Source organism: Brassica napus, chromosome C3 (assembly GCF_020379485.1).
Source record: "Brassica napus cultivar Da-Ae chromosome C3, Da-Ae, whole genome shotgun sequence".
Lineage (NCBI taxonomy): Eukaryota > Viridiplantae > Streptophyta > Magnoliopsida > Brassicales > Brassicaceae > Brassica > Brassica napus.
In genome coordinates this window covers 10,182,133-10,199,806 of record NC_063446.1, presented here as the reverse complement: position 1 = coordinate 10,199,806, position 17,674 = coordinate 10,182,133, and the positions used below count along the sequence as shown (strand labels likewise).

The 17,674-nt window shown below is 33.7% G+C and overlaps 2 protein-coding genes across 3 annotated transcripts; both read left to right on the top strand.

The window, feature by feature from the left end:
• The first annotated feature begins 325 nt into the window (after positions 1-325).
• On the top strand, positions 326-4,652 carry LOC106387972 (glutamate receptor 3.7-like). The gene is made up of 7 exons (XM_013827919.3): positions 326-749; positions 864-1,160; positions 1,499-2,823; positions 2,938-3,212; positions 3,288-3,319; positions 3,492-3,901; positions 3,995-4,652. Exons 2-7 carry the CDS (start codon positions 899-901, stop codon positions 4,454-4,456), a joined length of 2,766 nt encoding a protein of 921 aa, XP_013683373.1. The 5' UTR covers positions 326-749; positions 864-898; the 3' UTR covers positions 4,457-4,652.
• Positions 4,653-4,829: 177 nt separating this feature from the next.
• On the top strand, positions 4,830-8,801 carry LOC106387971 (glutamate receptor 3.5). Of its 2 annotated transcripts, none has more exons than XM_013827917.3 (6): positions 4,830-5,554; positions 5,746-7,094; positions 7,187-7,464; positions 7,611-7,642; positions 7,716-8,125; positions 8,193-8,801. In XM_013827917.3, exons 1-6 carry the CDS (start codon positions 5,242-5,244, stop codon positions 8,643-8,645), a joined length of 2,835 nt encoding a protein of 944 aa, XP_013683371.2. In that variant the 5' UTR covers positions 4,830-5,241; the 3' UTR covers positions 8,646-8,801. The 2 variants fall into 2 exon arrangements, with proteins under 2 accessions (XP_013683371.2, XP_013683372.2); XM_013827918.3 differs by having other exon boundaries at positions 5,152-5,554; positions 5,754-7,094.
• The last annotated feature ends 8,873 nt before the right edge of the window (positions 8,802-17,674 follow it).

Below are 17,674 nucleotides of genomic sequence, written 5' to 3'. Positions count from 1 at the left end.
TTGAATTCTGAATGCTTTTCTACTATGGAAAATATGATGCAATAATCAGTTATCAACAAGGGAAGAGAAGACAAAATGAAGTGTTGATCAGTGCATCATGTATCTTGTATCTTGTGTCTCACCGCAATTGAGACCCAAAATTATATGTTCTTCACATGTAAATTTTGTACTAATTAAACATATGGGAAGATTTTGTGCAAGGGATACTGAAAGAAAGATACACCAACTTGACGGTCCAATTTTTTTTACTAAACCGGAAGCACTAAGGGACGTTAGTTGTGGGCCTACAAATGGGCCCACGGGTTACAACGGATGCTTTGACTAAACAATATACAGATATGAATTCATCGCTCGAACAGAAACAAAAAGAGAAGCTCTTCAGTCGCTAGTTTTTCCTCTTTCTCTTTCACTTTTTCTTTCATTATTTTTTTTGCTGTGTTCTCAATCTCTTCTATTCGATTTGATACGAGAAGAAAAGAAAAGAAGAAAATGACTTTCTGGGGGTTTTGGGTTTTCTATCCCTTTAGGAATCTGTCTCCTGTCCAATCAATGGTTCCTTGACATTTGCTGATTAATAATTCGTTGCTTTGTCGTAAAATTTTCACTTTTTTTTTTCCAGCTTATGCCTGCAAAATGTTTGCTTATATTCCTCAGAGAACCCGAAGTTTGTCAAAAAAAAGAAAGAGAAAATAACTTCTTACGGTTGAACTGTTGCTCTGTTTTCGCTTGCTTGTTTCTTACATGAACTGGTAATAATAACTCTTTCTTCATATCCGCATTGTTACCTTTTCTTAGTTACTTTCTCAATTTGAGTTGCTCCTTCCTCGCTTAGATCTTGTCTTGATTTTCTCCTATTTCTGCAGGTCACAAAGTTGATTTCTTTTCTCCTGTTCTTGTGATGGGACTGAGCATTGATCCATCTGTGGCTATAATGGCACTGATTGTGGCCATTCTGGTGGTTCCAATGGGTTGTCAAAGGCCTAAAGTGGTGAACGTTGGTGCTGTTTTCACTTTTGACTCGGTTATCGGTAGAGCTGCAAAAGTAGCTCTCGAGGCAGCTGTCTCTGATGTGAACGCTGACAGAAGCGTTCTCAAAGAAACGGAGCTGCGTCTGTTTATGGAGGGCTCTTCCTGCAATGTCTTTCATGGGTCCTTTGGAGGTACCATGACTGTTCTTCTAGTTTTTTTTTTCATTCACTTAGATGGTAGGAGCTAACATCTGGACCAAATAGAGTTAGTGAAAGAATAGCACCACTAAAGTGGCGTTTGATAAGCTCACATAAGATATATCCGAAATTATTGGCACATCAATTATGTTTTGAATCAGTTACTGTCGGTGCATATGTTTGGTGTCAAATGCTAACAATATACAGAACATAATAGACTTCAGACCCAGTACAGGCTGTTCCTTACTAGAACGTATGTTGGTAGCATAACTTTGGTTTTACTAGTAATGGGCTGGTTTAAATTCGAATGATTTTGTTTTTTTTTTTTGCAGCTTTTAAAGTGCTTGACAAAGAAGTGGTCGCTATGATTGGTCCACTTTCATCTTCCATTGCTCATACGTTGTCAGATATTGCCAAAGGGCTCCAGTTTCCTCTCGTCTCATTTGCAGCAACCGATCCAACTCTCTCTGCCCTCCAGTTTCCCTTCTTTCTTCGGACTACACCTGATGATGCCCACCAAATGTCCGCCCTTGTGGATTTTATCACTTTTCACGGATGGAAAGAGGTGATATCAGTATACTCAGATGATGAGCTCGGAAGAAACGGAGTTTCTGCTCTAGATGATGAACTGTACAAGAAAAGATCCAGAATTTCCCATAAAGTGCCGCTCTCAGTGCATTCTGAAGAAGGCTCCGTTACTGACGCTTTGAAAAAATCCAAGTCCCTCGGTCCTCGAGTCTATGTTCTTCATTTTGGTCCTGACCCGTTGCTCAGAATCTTTAGGATAGCGCAAAAGCTGCAGATGATGACTCGTGAATATGTTTGGCTCGCCACAGACTGGCTCTCAGTTACCTTAGATTCTTCTTTGATTGACAAAGGTACTTTAAAAGGTCTCGAAGGTGTAGTGGGGCTTCGTCAACATATCCCACAATCCTTAAAGGTGCACCAGTTGACACATAAACTAAAGAGCAACGGATCAATGAACGCCTACGCGTTGCATGCGTATGATACAGTGTGGATGATCGCATACGGCATCGAGAAAATGCTGAATGAAGGAATCAACATAACATTCTCTTACTCCGAGAAGTTACTTCATGCAGAAGGAACTAAACTGCACCTGGAGAGAGTCAAAATTTTCAATAGCGGGAAGGTACTACTTGAGAAACTTCTGCAGGTGAACTTCACTGGTATAGCCGGTCAAGTTCGGTTTGGTTCTGGTCGAAATGTCATTGGCTGTGACTATGAGATCATCAATGTAGGCAAAACCGGTGTAAATACTGTGGGTTTCTGGTCTAGAAATGGAGGATTTTCAGTTGTACCCCCAGATTCTCGACACACACATAAGAAGACTGGCTTTGTTTCTGATGAAAAGCTTGGTAACATAACCTGGCCTGGTGGTGGCCGTGAAAAGCCGCGTGGTTGGGTTATTGCAGACTCTGCAAGTCCACTGAAGATTGTTGTCCCCAACAGAGTGAGCTTTGTCGAGTTTGTGACCGAAGAAAATAACAGTAGCCATCAGATCAAAGGACTTTGCATTGACATTTTCAAGGAAGCGCTGAAGTTTGTCCCTTACAGTGTTCCTTACATATTTGAGTCATTTGGAGATGGCCACTCAAGTCCTAATTACAAACACATTATTCAAATGGTCACGGATGGCGTAAGTACCCACTTCAAAAGTGTACAAAACTGATTGCAAAAGCCTCATGGATCACTGACTGAGATTATGGTTGGGCATTTCCCTGTTTTTTTTCTTTTATTCCTCTGTTTTCAGGTATATGATGCAGCTGTTGGGGATTTTGCAATAGTCCCAACCAGGTCGAAATTAGTAGATTTCTCGCAGCCATATGCTTCCACAGGCCTTGTTGTGGTGATTCCGACTAACGACGACAATCCGACTTGGATCTTTCTGAGACCCTTCACCATTGGGTTATGGTGTGTTGTTCTAGCTTCATTCCTGATTATTGCAGTAGTCATTTGGATCCTCGAACATCGCATCAATGAAGATTTCAGAGGGCCACCCCGTAAACAACTCATCACAATGATCTTGTAAGTCCAGCTCGTAATATTCATAGTTCATTCTTGGGTGTTTCTCTGACATTTCTAGTCTGATTTGTTTTGCAGGTTCAGCTTCTCAACTCTTTTCAAGAGAAATCGTGAGTAGTCTTAGTCTTATCCATCTTTCTTTAGCACTGCCAAGCAAGCGAAAAATAAAAGTTTGATAAGAGTTAGATTTCCAAATCTGTCTGATACACATTTGACTCTAGATTTGTTTTCTCTATCAACTCATAACTACGATCTTGCTGCTTTGTGTTGTTCTGTCAACAGAGGAAGATACGATAAGCAATCTAGCTAGACTAGTGATGATTGTATGGCTCTTCTTATTGATGGTCCTTACCGCGAGCTACACAGCGAATCTCACCTCAATCCTCACAGTCCTACAACTTCCTTCTGCCATAACCGGCATTGACAGCTTGCGGGAAAGTGAGGTGCCTATCGGTTACCAGGCCGGAACTTTCACTTTAGAGTACTTAACCTACAGTCTCGGCATGGCTCGGTCTAGGCTGGTCCCACTTGACTCGACGGAGGAGTATGAAAGAGCTTTAAAGCTAGGACCAACCGCTTTCGGAGGAGTAGCTGCCATTGTTGACGAGCTTCCTTACATTGAATTGTTTCTTGCGGAACGGACGGGTTTCAAGATTGTCGGAGAGCCCTTTATGCACCGTGGTTGGGGATTTGTAAGTACTTTTTTTTTTACGTTTCTCTTAATCAGAAGAGCACAAAAAGATTTGAGATTTTTTTGATTGTCTGTTTGTTTATTTGTTTAACAGGCGTTTAAGAGAGATTCTCCACTGGCTATAGACATGTCAAGAGCGATCTTGAAACTCTCCGAGACGAGAAAATTGCAAGAGATTCGGATGAAATGGTTATGCAAGAAGACTTGCGCAGAGAAATCAGATGGGAACCCAGAGCCAAACCAGCTTCATCTCAAGAGCTTCAAAGGGTTGTACCTTGTCTGCACTGCAATCTCGGTCTCTGCGTCTTTGGTGTTTGTTTTCAGGATGGTACGCCAGTTTGTGCGGTACAGAAGGATGGAGCGTACTAGCTCGATGCCGCTCGCTTCTTGGTCGTCTTCTCCTACTATGCGTTTAAGGGAATTGGTGTTTGGTTTCGTGGAGTTTGTGGATGAGAAAGAAGAAGCTATCAAGAGAATGTTCAGAAGGAGTAATGATTCTGACAACCCATTTCATGTTGTGGAAGTTCAAGCTGATCCTGAGGTACGACAAAATTGATGAGTAGATTCCACTTTATAGAATGAAAATTGTAATATTATTAGATATAACTAACATGCAAGTCAACATTCCAATCTTTGTTCATTAGATTTGATTGTAACTTGGCACATAAAAAGGGGGCAAGAGCCAATGATTGTAGCTATATACATATATTTCAGAGTTACCAACAATTCTTATAAACTATTTCATTTTTTTTTGGGTCAATCTTCTTTCGTTTTGTGATTTATTATATTAATTGCCACGTTCTGACAAGCATGAGCTCATGATTTTTTTTATCCAACTTGTTTGTTGGAGCTTTTATCTTATTACGTGTTTTTGGTATGCTATCTTGTTTTGTCTGACCAACTATTTGCTATTTTATGTTTTATTTATATTATTTTATTGCCATCATCCATGGCGTTCTGCTCGCTGAACTGAATTATTTAATGATAAGTCTTTTATTTGTTAAATTTAATTATTAGTTCCGTTGTTTCTTTCTGAACCATCTCTGAGATAGTTTCAGTTCTGTGTTTTATGTGGCCATTGATCTGTACAGAATCAAACAGTTCATACACATACATTTTTCATGTATGTAAAATTTTAGTCTTTGATTCAATGTTCAGCAAGTTGTCATGACACCTTTTGTCTTCTTGTCTGGCCCATTATTTTCTTTTGACGTTGATTTTAATGGTCGTCAGTGCCTCTTCGATTGGGTTTCTTTTCTTTCTTCTGACTCCGAATCATCATATGATTAATATCACGAGCCTGTAAAAATCAGTTTCTTTTTGGTTCGAGAATCCGAAAAGATGGGATTCTGCGTGATGATTAGTGGTGTTTCTATGGGACTCATGTTCCTATGTGTTTCTGGCTTTTGGGTTTTGCCGACAGAAGGTGCTGGTAGAGAAAGTTTCTTAAGAAACTCTTCTTTTTCTTCTCGGCCCAGCTCTGTCAACGTTGGAGCTCTGTTTACTTATGATTCTTTCATTGGAAGAGCAGCTAAACCCGCGTTTATGGTGGCCATTGAAGACGTTAATGCTGACCAGAATATTCTCAGGGGAACCAAGCTCAATATTGTCTTCCATGACTCAAACTGTAGTGGATTTGTTGGCACTATGGGAGGTACTTTTTTCATATTACTATGCCTGAAAGTTGCTTGTGAAAAACTGAAAACCCCTCAATGAAGCTGTGGGTTTAGTACTAGATTAATGATTCTGTCCTACTATTGTCTTAGAGCTTGTTGTGTTCATAAATCTCTTATTGGTATTTGGATATGTTGAAGGAGATTGGTGATATATTTTCTTATTGTGTAGCTTTGCAGGTAATGGAGAACAAGGTGGTTGCAGCCATTGGTCCACAATCTTCAGGAATCGCTCACTTAATCTCCCATGTAGCTAATGAGCTCCACGTACCTCTCTTGTCATTTGCAGCGACTGACCCGACGCTTTCTTCACTACAATACCCTTACTTCCTTCGAAGCACACAGAACGACTACTTCCAGATGAACGCAATAGCAGATTTTGTATCCTATTGCCGGTGGAGAGAAGTTGTTGCCATCTTTGTTGATGATGAGTATGGTAGGAACGGGATCTCTGTATTAGGCGATGCTTTAGCTAAGAAACGTGCCAAGATCTCTTACAAGGCTGCTTTTAGACCTGGTGCAGATAAAAGTTCACTCCATGACCTATTGGTTTCTGCTAATCTGATGGAATCTCGCATCTTTGTTGTTCATGTGAATCCTGATTCAGGTCTAAACGTTTTCTCTGTGGCCAAGTCTCTTGGAATGATGGAGAGTGGCTATGTCTGGATCGCCACTGATTGGCTTCTTACAGCTTGGGATTCAGGGTTGGATCCCAAAACTATGGATCTCTTGCAAGGAGTAGTTGCTTTTCGCCATTACACACCTGAGAGTAACGAGAAGAGACGGTTTAAAGCACGATGGAAAAGCCTTAGAACCAAGGAGACTTCAGGAGGTGATGATGATGGCTTCAACTCTTATGCAATGTATGCTTATGATACTGTTTGGTTGGTAGCTCGTGCTCTCGATGTTTTCTTCAGCCAAGGCAACAGAGTGACTTTCTCTACTGATCCTAATCTGAGGAAAACCAACGGTACCAACATTAAGTTCTCAGCACTTAGCGTCTTCAATGAAGGAGAGAGGTTCCTCCAGGTCATTCATGACATGAACTATACAGGTCTGACCGGACAAATCGAGTTTGATTCAGAGAAAAACCGGATTAATCCAGCATACGACGTTATAAACATAAACAGTAGAGGTCCACACAGAGTTGGCTACTGGTCGAATCATACAGGCTTCTCAGTAGAGCCTCCTGAGACATTCTACTCTAAGCCTCCAAACACATCTACAGAACATCAACGGCTTAACGAGATCATATGGCCAGGAGGAGTAACAAAACCACCTCGAGGTTGGGTATTCCCTGACAATGGAGAGCCGCTCAAAATCGGCGTGCCTAACCGTGTGAGCTACAAAAACTATGCGTCTGAGGAGAAGAACCAGCTTGGTGTTAAAGGATATTGCATTGACATCTTTGAAGCTGCGGTTGAGTTGCTTCCGTACCCCGTCCCACGGACTTATATACTATATGGAGACGGGAAGAGAAACCCTTCATATGACAATCTCGTAAATGAAGTTGCTTCAAATGTGAGTGTTGCTTCTTCTTTCACTTACTCAAATCAAGTACATGGATACTAAACTAACCTCTCTCTCTCTTTTTTTTTTTTTTATGTCTTTAGAATTTTGATGTAGCTGTTGGGGATATAACAATTGTTACAAACAGGACCAAGTTTGTTGATTTTACGCAGCCATTTATGGAATCAGGGCTTGTGGTGGTAGCTCCAGTGAAGGGGGCCAAGTCTAGTCCATGGTCCTTCTTGAAGCCATTCACTGTGGAGATGTGGGCTGTGACCGGACTCCTTTTCCTCTTTGTGGGAGCCATCATTTGGATTCTTGAACACCGGTTTAATGAAGAGTTCCGTGGACCTCCTAGGCGTCAAATCATCACCGTTTTCTGGTTAGTCCCAAGCTCTTGACATAAGATGTGACAAAGATGAGAAAAAAACACACACAAAACAATTAGTAAATTAAAACAAAAACTCATAAGTTTAAACTGAAGCACTAAAGCTTTGCCACTTCCTTTTTTGGTCTTCAACGTTGCAGGTTTAGCTTCTCAACAATGTTCTTCTCTCACAGTACGTACTCCATTACAAACTGGAACCTACAAAACATCAAGTATTCGAGTTTTCTATATTCTTGTTTTTTCAGGGGAGAACACGGTGAGCACTTTGGGGAGGTTTGTGCTACTCATATGGTTGTTTGTGGTTCTGATCATCAACTCAAGCTACACAGCTAGTCTCACTTCGATCCTCACCGTTCAACAGCTAACATCTCGGATAGAAGGAATGGACAGTCTAATAACAAGCAGCGAACCCATTGGAGTCCAGGACGGTACATTTGCGTACAAGTATCTCGTCAATGAACTTAACATAGCTCCATCAAGAATCATTCCGCTTAAAAACGAAGAAGACTATCTCTCTGCTCTTCAACTTGGTCCCAGAGGCGGTGGTGTAGCAGCCATAGTCGACGAGCTTCCTTACATCAAAGCTTTGTTGTCAAACAGCAACTGCGAGTTCCGTACTGTTGGACAGGAGTTCACCCGGACAGGCTGGGGATTTGTACGTAAAAACCAATTTGACTTCAACTCATTTTGTTGGCTCTCTTAATAAACTTTTTTCTTTGCAGGCTTTCCAGAGAGATTCTCCTCTAGCTGTAGACATGTCAACAGCGATCTTGCAGCTGTCTGAAGAAGGAAAACTGGAGAAAATCCGCAAGAAATGGCTTACGTACAGTCACGAATGCTCAGTGCAGATTGCAGACACAGAGAACTATCAACTCTCGGTACAGAGTTTCTGGGGACTGTTCTTAATATGTGGTATAGTTTGGTTCATTGCGCTCACCCTCTTCTGCTGGAAAGTTTTCTGGCAATGCCAAGGATTAAGACCAGAGGAAGAGAGTGATGAGGTAAGGGTGAGTGAAGAAGCTAGTTCTTCTAGATCAGGGAGAAGTTTGAGGGTAGGAAGTTTCAAGGACTTGATCAAGGTTGTGGATAAGAGAGAAGTAGAGATCAAGGATATGCTTAAACAGAAGAGCAGTAAGAAACTCAAAGCTAGCCAAAGCTCAGCTGAAACTCCGTAGAGATTGAGTTAGAATATAGATGAAAGGAGTCACAATTTGTTTAAATAAGATTTAGCATTACTTACAAATGTAAATAGATTTTATCATAAGATTTTGTAATGGACACCTAGCAAGATTTTATCACACAAGATGTTAAGGTAGTGTTTTTGGTAAACATCATGGCTGTGTTTTATGTTTGAATGGAAATGATCACCTCACCAAACAATTTACCTTCTGACTTTGGCAAGATCACAAACTCAATATAGATTATCAGCTTAGTCTTTTGTTTTTTTTCCTGGTTGGGTTTGGTCAGTAGAAAACTATAGTCAACAGCTTAAAAACTTGTTGCAGTCTCTCTTTTAAAACAGAGAGAGAGGGTGAGAGTCTTGCAAATATTGTCACAATTGTGACTTTCCATGTTGAATGGTTGAGCAACGTAGTTGGCCTTGCATCATAGTTGGGTTTTTGGTTTTGCTCTAATCTAATTAATTGCTTGGCTAATGGTCCAATGTTTTCCCCATATTTGCTAATCATTGTTTATAATAGTTTCTTTGATTGTCTAGTATCTATACTAATAAAAAGGAGCTTTTGAGGCTCCATAGGGCGTCCACATCAGCGGAAAAAACTTATTCTAAAAGATGACACGTGGCGTTAACAAAAAATAAAAATAAAAATACATATAAAGAAAAATAAATAATTAGTAAATATATAATATAAGAAATAGAAACATTGCATTAAACAATAATAAGTAAATATACAATATAAGGAAAAATAAATAATAAGTAAATACACAATATAATAAATAGAAATATTACATTAAACATCTATCATAATATTATCATTTGATATAAAAAAAATAGAATAAGTAAATATACAATTGAGAAATGAAAAACTAAATCTATACTAATAAAAGAGAGCTTTTGAGGCTCCATAGCACGTCTACATCAGCGGAAAAAACTTATTCTTAAAGATGACACGTGGCGTTAACAAAAAATAAAAATAAAAATACATATAAAGAAAAATAAATAATAAGTAAATATATAATATAAGAAATAGAAACATTGCATTAAACAATAATAAGCAAATATACAATATAAGGAAAAATAAATAATAAGTAAATATACAATATAATAAATAGAAATATTACATTAAACATCTATCATAATATTATCATTTGATATAAAAAAAATAGAATAAGTAAATATACAATTGAGAAATGAAAAACTAAATTAAACATCTATAAAATAATAACTAAATACAAAATATAAGAAATAGAAATATTATACTAAACATTATCGTATTAAACATTATCTTATTAATAGAATAAGTAAATATAAAAGATAAGAAAAATAAATAATAATTAAATATAGTATATAAGAAATAAAAATATTAAATTAAATATATATCGTAATATTATCATGGTATAAAAATAAAAATAAGAAAAGAAAAACATTAAGTAAATACACAATATAAAAAATGGAAAAAAATAAAAGGGAGCTTTTGAGGCTTCATAGGGCGTCCACATCAGCGGAAAAAACTTATTCTAAAAGATGACACGTGGCGTTAACAAAAAATAAAAATAAAAATACATATAAAGAAAAATAAATAATTAGTAAATATATAATATAAGAGATAGAAACATTGCATTAAACAATAATAAGTAAATATACAATATAAGGAAAAATAAATAATAAGTAAATATATAATATAATAAATAGAAATATTACATTAAACATCTATCATAATATTATCATTTGATATAAAAAAAATAGAATAAGTAAATATACAATTGAGAAATGAAAAACTAAATCTATATTAATAAAATGGAGCTTTTGAGGCTCCATAGGACGTCTACATCAGCGGAAAAAACTTATTCTAAAAGATGACTGGCGTTAACAAAAAATAAAAATAAAAATACATATAAAGAAAAATAAATAATAAGTAAATATATAATATAAGAAATAGAAACATTGCATTAAACAATAATAAGTAAATATACAATATAAGGAAAAATAAATAATAAGTAAATATACAATATAATAAATAGAAATATTACATTAATCATCGGGGTTTTTGCCAAAACTAACTCACAACTTGATTTTAACCCCAAACTTATACCCAAACTTGAATCAAATGCAAAACTAACCTAAAAGCCTAGTGAAATTACAGCTCAGCCCCTTGTGACCAAACAAAAAAACAGAAACCATTTTTACGAATATAGCCCTAGTAAATCATCTGAGTCGTCTGAGATGTTGGAAGTCGTCTGGACGACTGAAGTGTAAGTCGTCTGGTACCAGTTTATTTTAAAAATAATTTATAAATCTTGTAAAAAAATATTTTGATGCGTGAAAAATAAAAATCAAGTAATTATAAACAGTTTTAAGTGATATAAATTAAGATATGATAAAATTGATTTGTTTTGAAGATAGATGAGTAGAAGTAGTGAATCATGAAATACTTTGGTTTAGGAGTTTGGCAAACATATGTTGTAGTATTGTATGTATTGTTAGGGTTAGATTTTGGAAAACTAAAATGTTTTTTTCAAAAATTAGTTTTCACCTATATGTGTTTATTTATGTGTATAGTAAACACTTTTCAAGTTTGATTTGATTTTATGAAGTCTTTAATTAGATAATTAAGTTTAGGGGTTATGTTTAGGGTGTGGACGACTTATATTTCAGTCGTCTGTTGAATAATTTACTCGGACGACGTATATTTCAGTCGTCTGTTGAATAATTTACTCGGACGACTTACATTTCAGTCGTCTGGTGAAGAAATTAAAACAGATGACTTACATGTAAGTCGTCCAAATATTCCCGCCTAAAATTTTTTTTTAAAATTATTTTCCCGCTTAAATAATTTAAACCAGACGACTTACAAGTAAGTCGTCTGGAAAGTCTTCTATTTTAGTTTCCCGCTAAAAATATTTAATTTCCCGCTAAAAATATTAAACTCTTCTGGACGACTTACATGTAAGTCGTCTGTTTTAATTTCTTCACCAGACGACTGAAATGTAAGTCGTCCAGGAAGTCGTCTGAGTCAAAAATATTTAACCTAATTGGATTTTTTGTCTCCCTATATAAAGAAAAATTTACACATTCTCTCTCCTCCTCTCAAATGGCTGCAACAAAAATGTAATGTTCATCATTCTAAAACTCTCCAACCTCTCTCTAATCTCTTTGACTTGAAAACACCTAACTTTATATGAATTTTTCAGTTTTGTCTCATGTATTTCTTACTAATCTATCTCTTTTGCAGGTTTTTAATCAAATGGTACTCATCTTCCACTAATTTAAAGGTAAATCTATTAATTTTAGATATGTATTTTTGTGTGTTCTGTAAATGTAGATTTATCTAATCTTCCACTCATTTTCTCTATTTTTAAGTCATTTGAACATTTTTGGATATGCAGGTTTTTCAGATCTGGATTTGATATGCAGGTTTTTCAGATCTGGAAGACTTCTTGGACGACTTACCTGTTAGTCGTCTGGAAGTCATCTGGAAGTCGTCTGGAAGTCGTCTGGAATTCTTGTAAGTCTTCTGACAAAGTCGTCTGGACTTCCAGGAAGTCGTCTGGACTTCCAGGAAGTCGTCTGGACTTCCAGGAAGTCGTCTGGACTTCGAGGAAGTCGTCTGGACTTCATGGAAGTCTTCTGACGAAGTCTCCCTTTCATAATAGATCTGAGCGTTTTGGTAAGTTCTTATGTCTGATTTTTCTTTATTTGGTAACTTCTTGTTGTATAAAGTTCTTACTTTTTTCTCAAACTAAAACTCTCCAAACCCACTCTAATCTCTTTGACTTGAAAACACCAAACTTTATATGAATTTTCCAGTTTTATCTCATGTCTTTCTTACTAATCTATCTTTTTTGCAGGTTTTTAATTAGATGGTACTCATCTTCCACTAATTTAAAGGTAGATATATTATTTTTAGATATGTATTTTTGTGTGTTCTGTAAAGGTAGATTTATCTAATCTTTCACTCATTTTTTCTGTTTTTAAGCTATTTAAACGTTTTTGGATATGCAGGTTTTTCAGACCTGGATTTAATATGCAGATTTTTCAGATCTGGAAGACTTCTGGGACGACTTACCTGTTAGTCGTCTGGAAGTCGTCTGGAAGTCGTCTGGACTTCTTGGAAGTCTTCTGACAAAGTCGTCTGGACTTCCTGTAAAGTCGTCTGGACTTCCTGTAAAGTCGTCTGGACTTCCTGTAAAGTCATCTGGAAGTCGTCTGAACTTCCTAAAAGTCTTCTGACAAAGTCGTCTGAACTTCCTGGAAGTCGTCTGGACTTCTTAGAAGTCGTCTGGACTTCTTAGAAGTCGTCTGGACTTCTTAAAAGTCGTGTGGTCTTGTCTACTCAAGTGAAATCCAAGCTTGTCTTTGTAGAGGAATGATCTATAATAGTTTTGTTTGTGGTCTGTTTTGTGAATTGCATGTCTACTCTTTTAGTTGTGAATTTTTTGTAAAATCAGTAATAATGTTTTCCAAGATGTATTAAATGTGCTAACAATTTGTTTACACATTTACAAATCAATGAAATAATAGACGTCAGTAGCCTTTTTCTTATCTTTGGATCTCTCATATGCAATAATAAACTCCAATGGCCTTTTTCTCATCTTAATAAACAAGAATGTTGGTAGCTTTATATTGATACAACATTTTAAGAAGCATTTTAACCGTTCTTCCAACTCATAACAATAGTCATCATTATTGTCTATAACAATAATACTTAAGAGATGGAAACAAACAATAGTAACTAGTCAAAGCATATCATATTTTATTATAAGTTTACGTTGAAAAACTTAGTCAAATTTAGTAAAACTAAGGGAGAAAACATATTTTGTAAATATGCGTTTTACATATCTTGAAGTTACTTATCACTCTTAAAAATACAAGTTATTCAAAAACTAACGTAGAAGACTTAATAACTAGCGGAGAAGACGTAGACGACTTCAATCTAAGTTGTCCAGACGACTAAACTATACGTCGTCTGGTCAACGCAGAGGTTATTTTTGCAATTGACTTTGAAATCTGTTATTTCGGACGACTGAAAAATAAGTCGTCTACTAAAAATAAGTTGGCTAAAAAAAAACTCCATAAAAGCTAGACGACTTACATTTTAGTCGTCATAGGTTAGTTTTGCATCTGACTGGATTATTTCAGAAGTTTGACAAAATCCTGGACGACTTACATTTCAGTCGTCTCGTGGACGACTGAATTATAAGTCGTCTGTATATAATTAAATCTTGAAGTTTTTTTTTCAATTGCAAAACTAACCTATGACGACTTAACTGTAAGTCGTCTACTTTTAAAAAAATATTATTATTTTAATTTTCGCCAGACGACTGAAATGTAAGTCGTCTAGGTTCTTTGGAAATTTTTTTGAAACCAAACAAAAACAGACGGCTTAACTTTCAGTCGTCTCAGGTTACAGATTTCAAAGTCAATTGCAAAAATAACCTCTGCGTTGACCAGACGACTTCCAGGTAAGTTGTCTACAGCCAGACGACTTCCCAAGTAAGTCGTCTGACGAACAGATCTGGAAAAAAACTCGATGTCATACCTTAAATTGGTGAGATAAGTTCCTTAGCATACATATGGCTTCTCCAAGCACACAGAATCACAAACGAAAGTAACCCACCCAGAATAGTTAGCTTCTATGACTCTATGAACCATAAAAAAATTAGAATCAAAATCTTGGGTTTTTTTTAGCTCATTGTGGAGAGAAAGTGAGAGATATGTTGTGTTTAGTTCACAATAATGGAAAAAGAAGAAGGGTAAATCAATTTTGGGAGCATTAAGAGTTTCAAGTTGGTTGTTCATGGTGGTTGTGGTATTGATGACAATGGCAATCTTGTAATTACTTGAAAATGATGAGGGTGAGAGAGTAAAAATGTCATTTTCGAAAAAAAAAAGAAAAATAAAATTGATGGCATTTTCGTAAATTATATGAACTTGTGGGGTGAATAGGGCAAAACCAATTTTCAAAAAAAAAGGAGGTTAGTTTTGTGTTTGACTTTAAGTTATAGGTCAATTCTGCAAAAAGCCCTTAAACATCTATCATAATATTATCATTTGATATAAAAAAAATAGAATAAGTAAATATACAATTGAGAAATGAAAAACTAAATTAAACATCTATAAAATAATAACTAAATACAAAATATAAGAAATCGAAATATTATACTAAACATTATCGTATTAAACATTATCTTATTAATAGAATAAGTAAATATAAAAGATAAGAAAAATAAATAATAAGTAAATATAGTATATATGAAATAAAAATATTAAATTAAATATATATCGTAATATTATCATGGTATAAAAATAAAAATAAGAAAAGATAAACATTAAGTAAATACACAATATAAAAAATGGAAAAACTAAATTAAACATATATCTGAAAAGTGTAAAGTTAAGTAAATAAAAGTTAATTTACATTATAAAAATATTACACTAAATCTATACTAATAAAAATGATCTTTTGAGGCTCCATAGAGCGTCCACATCAGCAAAAAAAATTTCTCCCGAAAGATGACACGTGGCATAAAATATAGTTTTACATTTTAATATTCCTAATTTTCGAAAATATGACATGTGACATTATTATTTAAAAAATAGAAAATAAATAATATGTAAATTTGCAATATAAGAAAAAATATATAATAAGTAAATAAACAATATAAGAAATAGAAACATTGCATTAAACAATAAAAAGTAAATATACAATATGAGGAAAACTAAATAATAAGTAAATATACAATATAATAAATACAAATATTACATTAAACATCTATCATAATATTATCATTTGATATAAAAACAAAAAAAAATATAATAAGTAAATATACAATTGAGAAATGAAAAACTAAATTAAACATCTATAAAATAATAACTAAATACAAAATATAAGAAATTGAAATATTATACTAAACAATATCGTATTAAACATTATCTTATTAATAGAATAAATAAATATAAAAGATAAGAAAAATAAATAATAAGTAAATATAGTATATAAGAAATAAAAATATTACATTAAATATATATCGTAATATTATCATGGTATAAAAATAAAAATAAGAAAAGATAAACATTAAGTAAATACACAATATAAAAAATGGAAAAACTAAATTAAACATATATCTGAAAAATGTAAAGTTAAATAAATAAAAGTAAATTTACATTATAAAAATATTACACTAAACATCAATTATAATATTAGAAAAAGTAAATATAAAAAAAAAAAATTATAAGTAAATATACAATATAAAAATACAAAAATACATTAAACCTTTATCTGAAAATATATAATAATGTAAATAATAAGTGAATATATAATATAAGATATAGAAATATTACATTAAACATCTATCGTAATGTTATGATTTGATATAAAACAAAAAAATTAGATAAATAAATATACAATATAAGAAATAAAAAAACTATCTGAAAATGTATAGTTTAACATTTTATTATTTTCAAATATTTTTGTAAGTAAATATACAATATAATAAAAATAAGCATAGAATATAAGATAATATTTTTTATCACATTAAACATCTATCATAATATTATCATTTGATATAAAAACAAGAAAATTAGAATAAGTAAATTTATAGTATAAGAAAAAAGGTAAAATACAATTAAGAAATGAAAAGACTAAATTAAACATATCTCTGAAAAAATGTATAGTAAAATAAATAATAAGTAAATATACCATATAAGAAATACAAGTATTATATTAAACATCTACCGTAATATTAGAATAAGTAAATATACAGTATAAGGAAAAATACAAAATAAGTAAATATACAATATTAGAACTGGAAAAACTAAATTAAACATCTATCCGAAAAATGTATATTAAATAAATAATTAGTAAATATAGACTATAAGACATAAAAATATGGATCATCTTTTTTGGAGAGTTAATCCAAAAATGGTGGATCACTGTTTTGCGTGGATATTATGGTATATTTGGAAAGATCGAAACAACAAAGTTTTTAGCAATTTGGATGTTGATCCAAGAGATACGCTTAAACTACCGGGATTAAGAATCAACACTTTGGGCGCATGCACTTGTAACAAATAATCAGAGGGTTGCAAATCAAGTACATGAAAGAATTGTACCAACAATACCAAGAAAATGGTGTTTCATAGATTGCTCATGGAAAGATAAAGAACAATTCTCAGGACAAGGCTAATACATCACTTTAGCGGGTTTTGATGTATTGCTAGCGGCACGGAATGTCCGGGCAAGTCTTTCACTTCTTCATTCGGAGGTAGAAGCGCTAATATGGGTAATGGAATGCATGAGGAATTTACGGTAATTTCAGGTCACATTTGTTACATATTGTTCTCAATTGATAAAGATGGTTTCGGAACCAGAAGAATGGCCAGCGTTTGACAATTATCAGGAAGACATTAAACTGCTGAAAATAAGCTTTCTAAACTCAGAGATCGTTCATGTACCTCAGACAGAAAATCAAAAGGCGGATAGCTTAGCACGCAGTGCTAGGAAACAACCGTCTTTCGTCGTTCACATGGACAAAGTTACGGGTTTGGTTTACAGAGTCAGCATGAGTTTGTAGATGATTGATGTAAAAAAAAGACATAAAAATATTAGTATAAAAATAAATAATAAGAAATATTATTATGATATTTTATTTTTATTCTAATATTATAATAGATTTATAATTTAATATTATGTAATATTTTAATATTATTGTTAGTAATATTAATCATATATAAATGTTATATACTATAATAAGTAAATATAAAATATAAGAAAAAATAAATAATAAGTAAATATAGTATATAAGAAATAAAATATTATATTAAATATATATCATAATATTATGATTGATATAAAAGCAAGAAATTTATAATAAATAACTATACAAAATAAGAGAAGATAAATAGTAAGTAAATATACAATATAAAAAATAGAAAAACTAAATTAAACATTTATTAAAGAGTTAAAATACATCTATGTTATAAGGTTAAATAAACTAGACTTAGGGTTTAGAGTTATGGGGTGGA

Excerpts from the sequence above, each read along its gene's own strand:
- LOC106387972 (XM_013827919.3), top strand. The coding sequence starts at position 899 with ATGGGACTGAGCATTGATCCATCTGTGGCTATAATGGCACTGATTGTG. Across the intron at positions 1,161-1,498 it reads CTTTCATGGGTCCTTTGGAG|CTTTTAAAGTGCTTGACAAA; the intron begins GTACCATGACTG and ends TTTTTTTTGCAG. Across the intron at positions 3,320-3,491 it reads AACTCTTTTCAAGAGAAATC|AGGAAGATACGATAAGCAAT; the intron begins GTGAGTAGTCTT and ends TTCTGTCAACAG.
- LOC106387971 (XM_013827917.3), top strand. The coding sequence starts at position 5,242 with ATGGGATTCTGCGTGATGATTAGTGGTGTTTCTATGGGACTCATGTTC. Across the intron at positions 7,095-7,186 it reads TAAATGAAGTTGCTTCAAAT|AATTTTGATGTAGCTGTTGG; the intron begins GTGAGTGTTGCT and ends TTATGTCTTTAG. Across the intron at positions 8,126-8,192 it reads CCCGGACAGGCTGGGGATTT|GCTTTCCAGAGAGATTCTCC; the intron begins GTACGTAAAAAC and ends TTTTCTTTGCAG.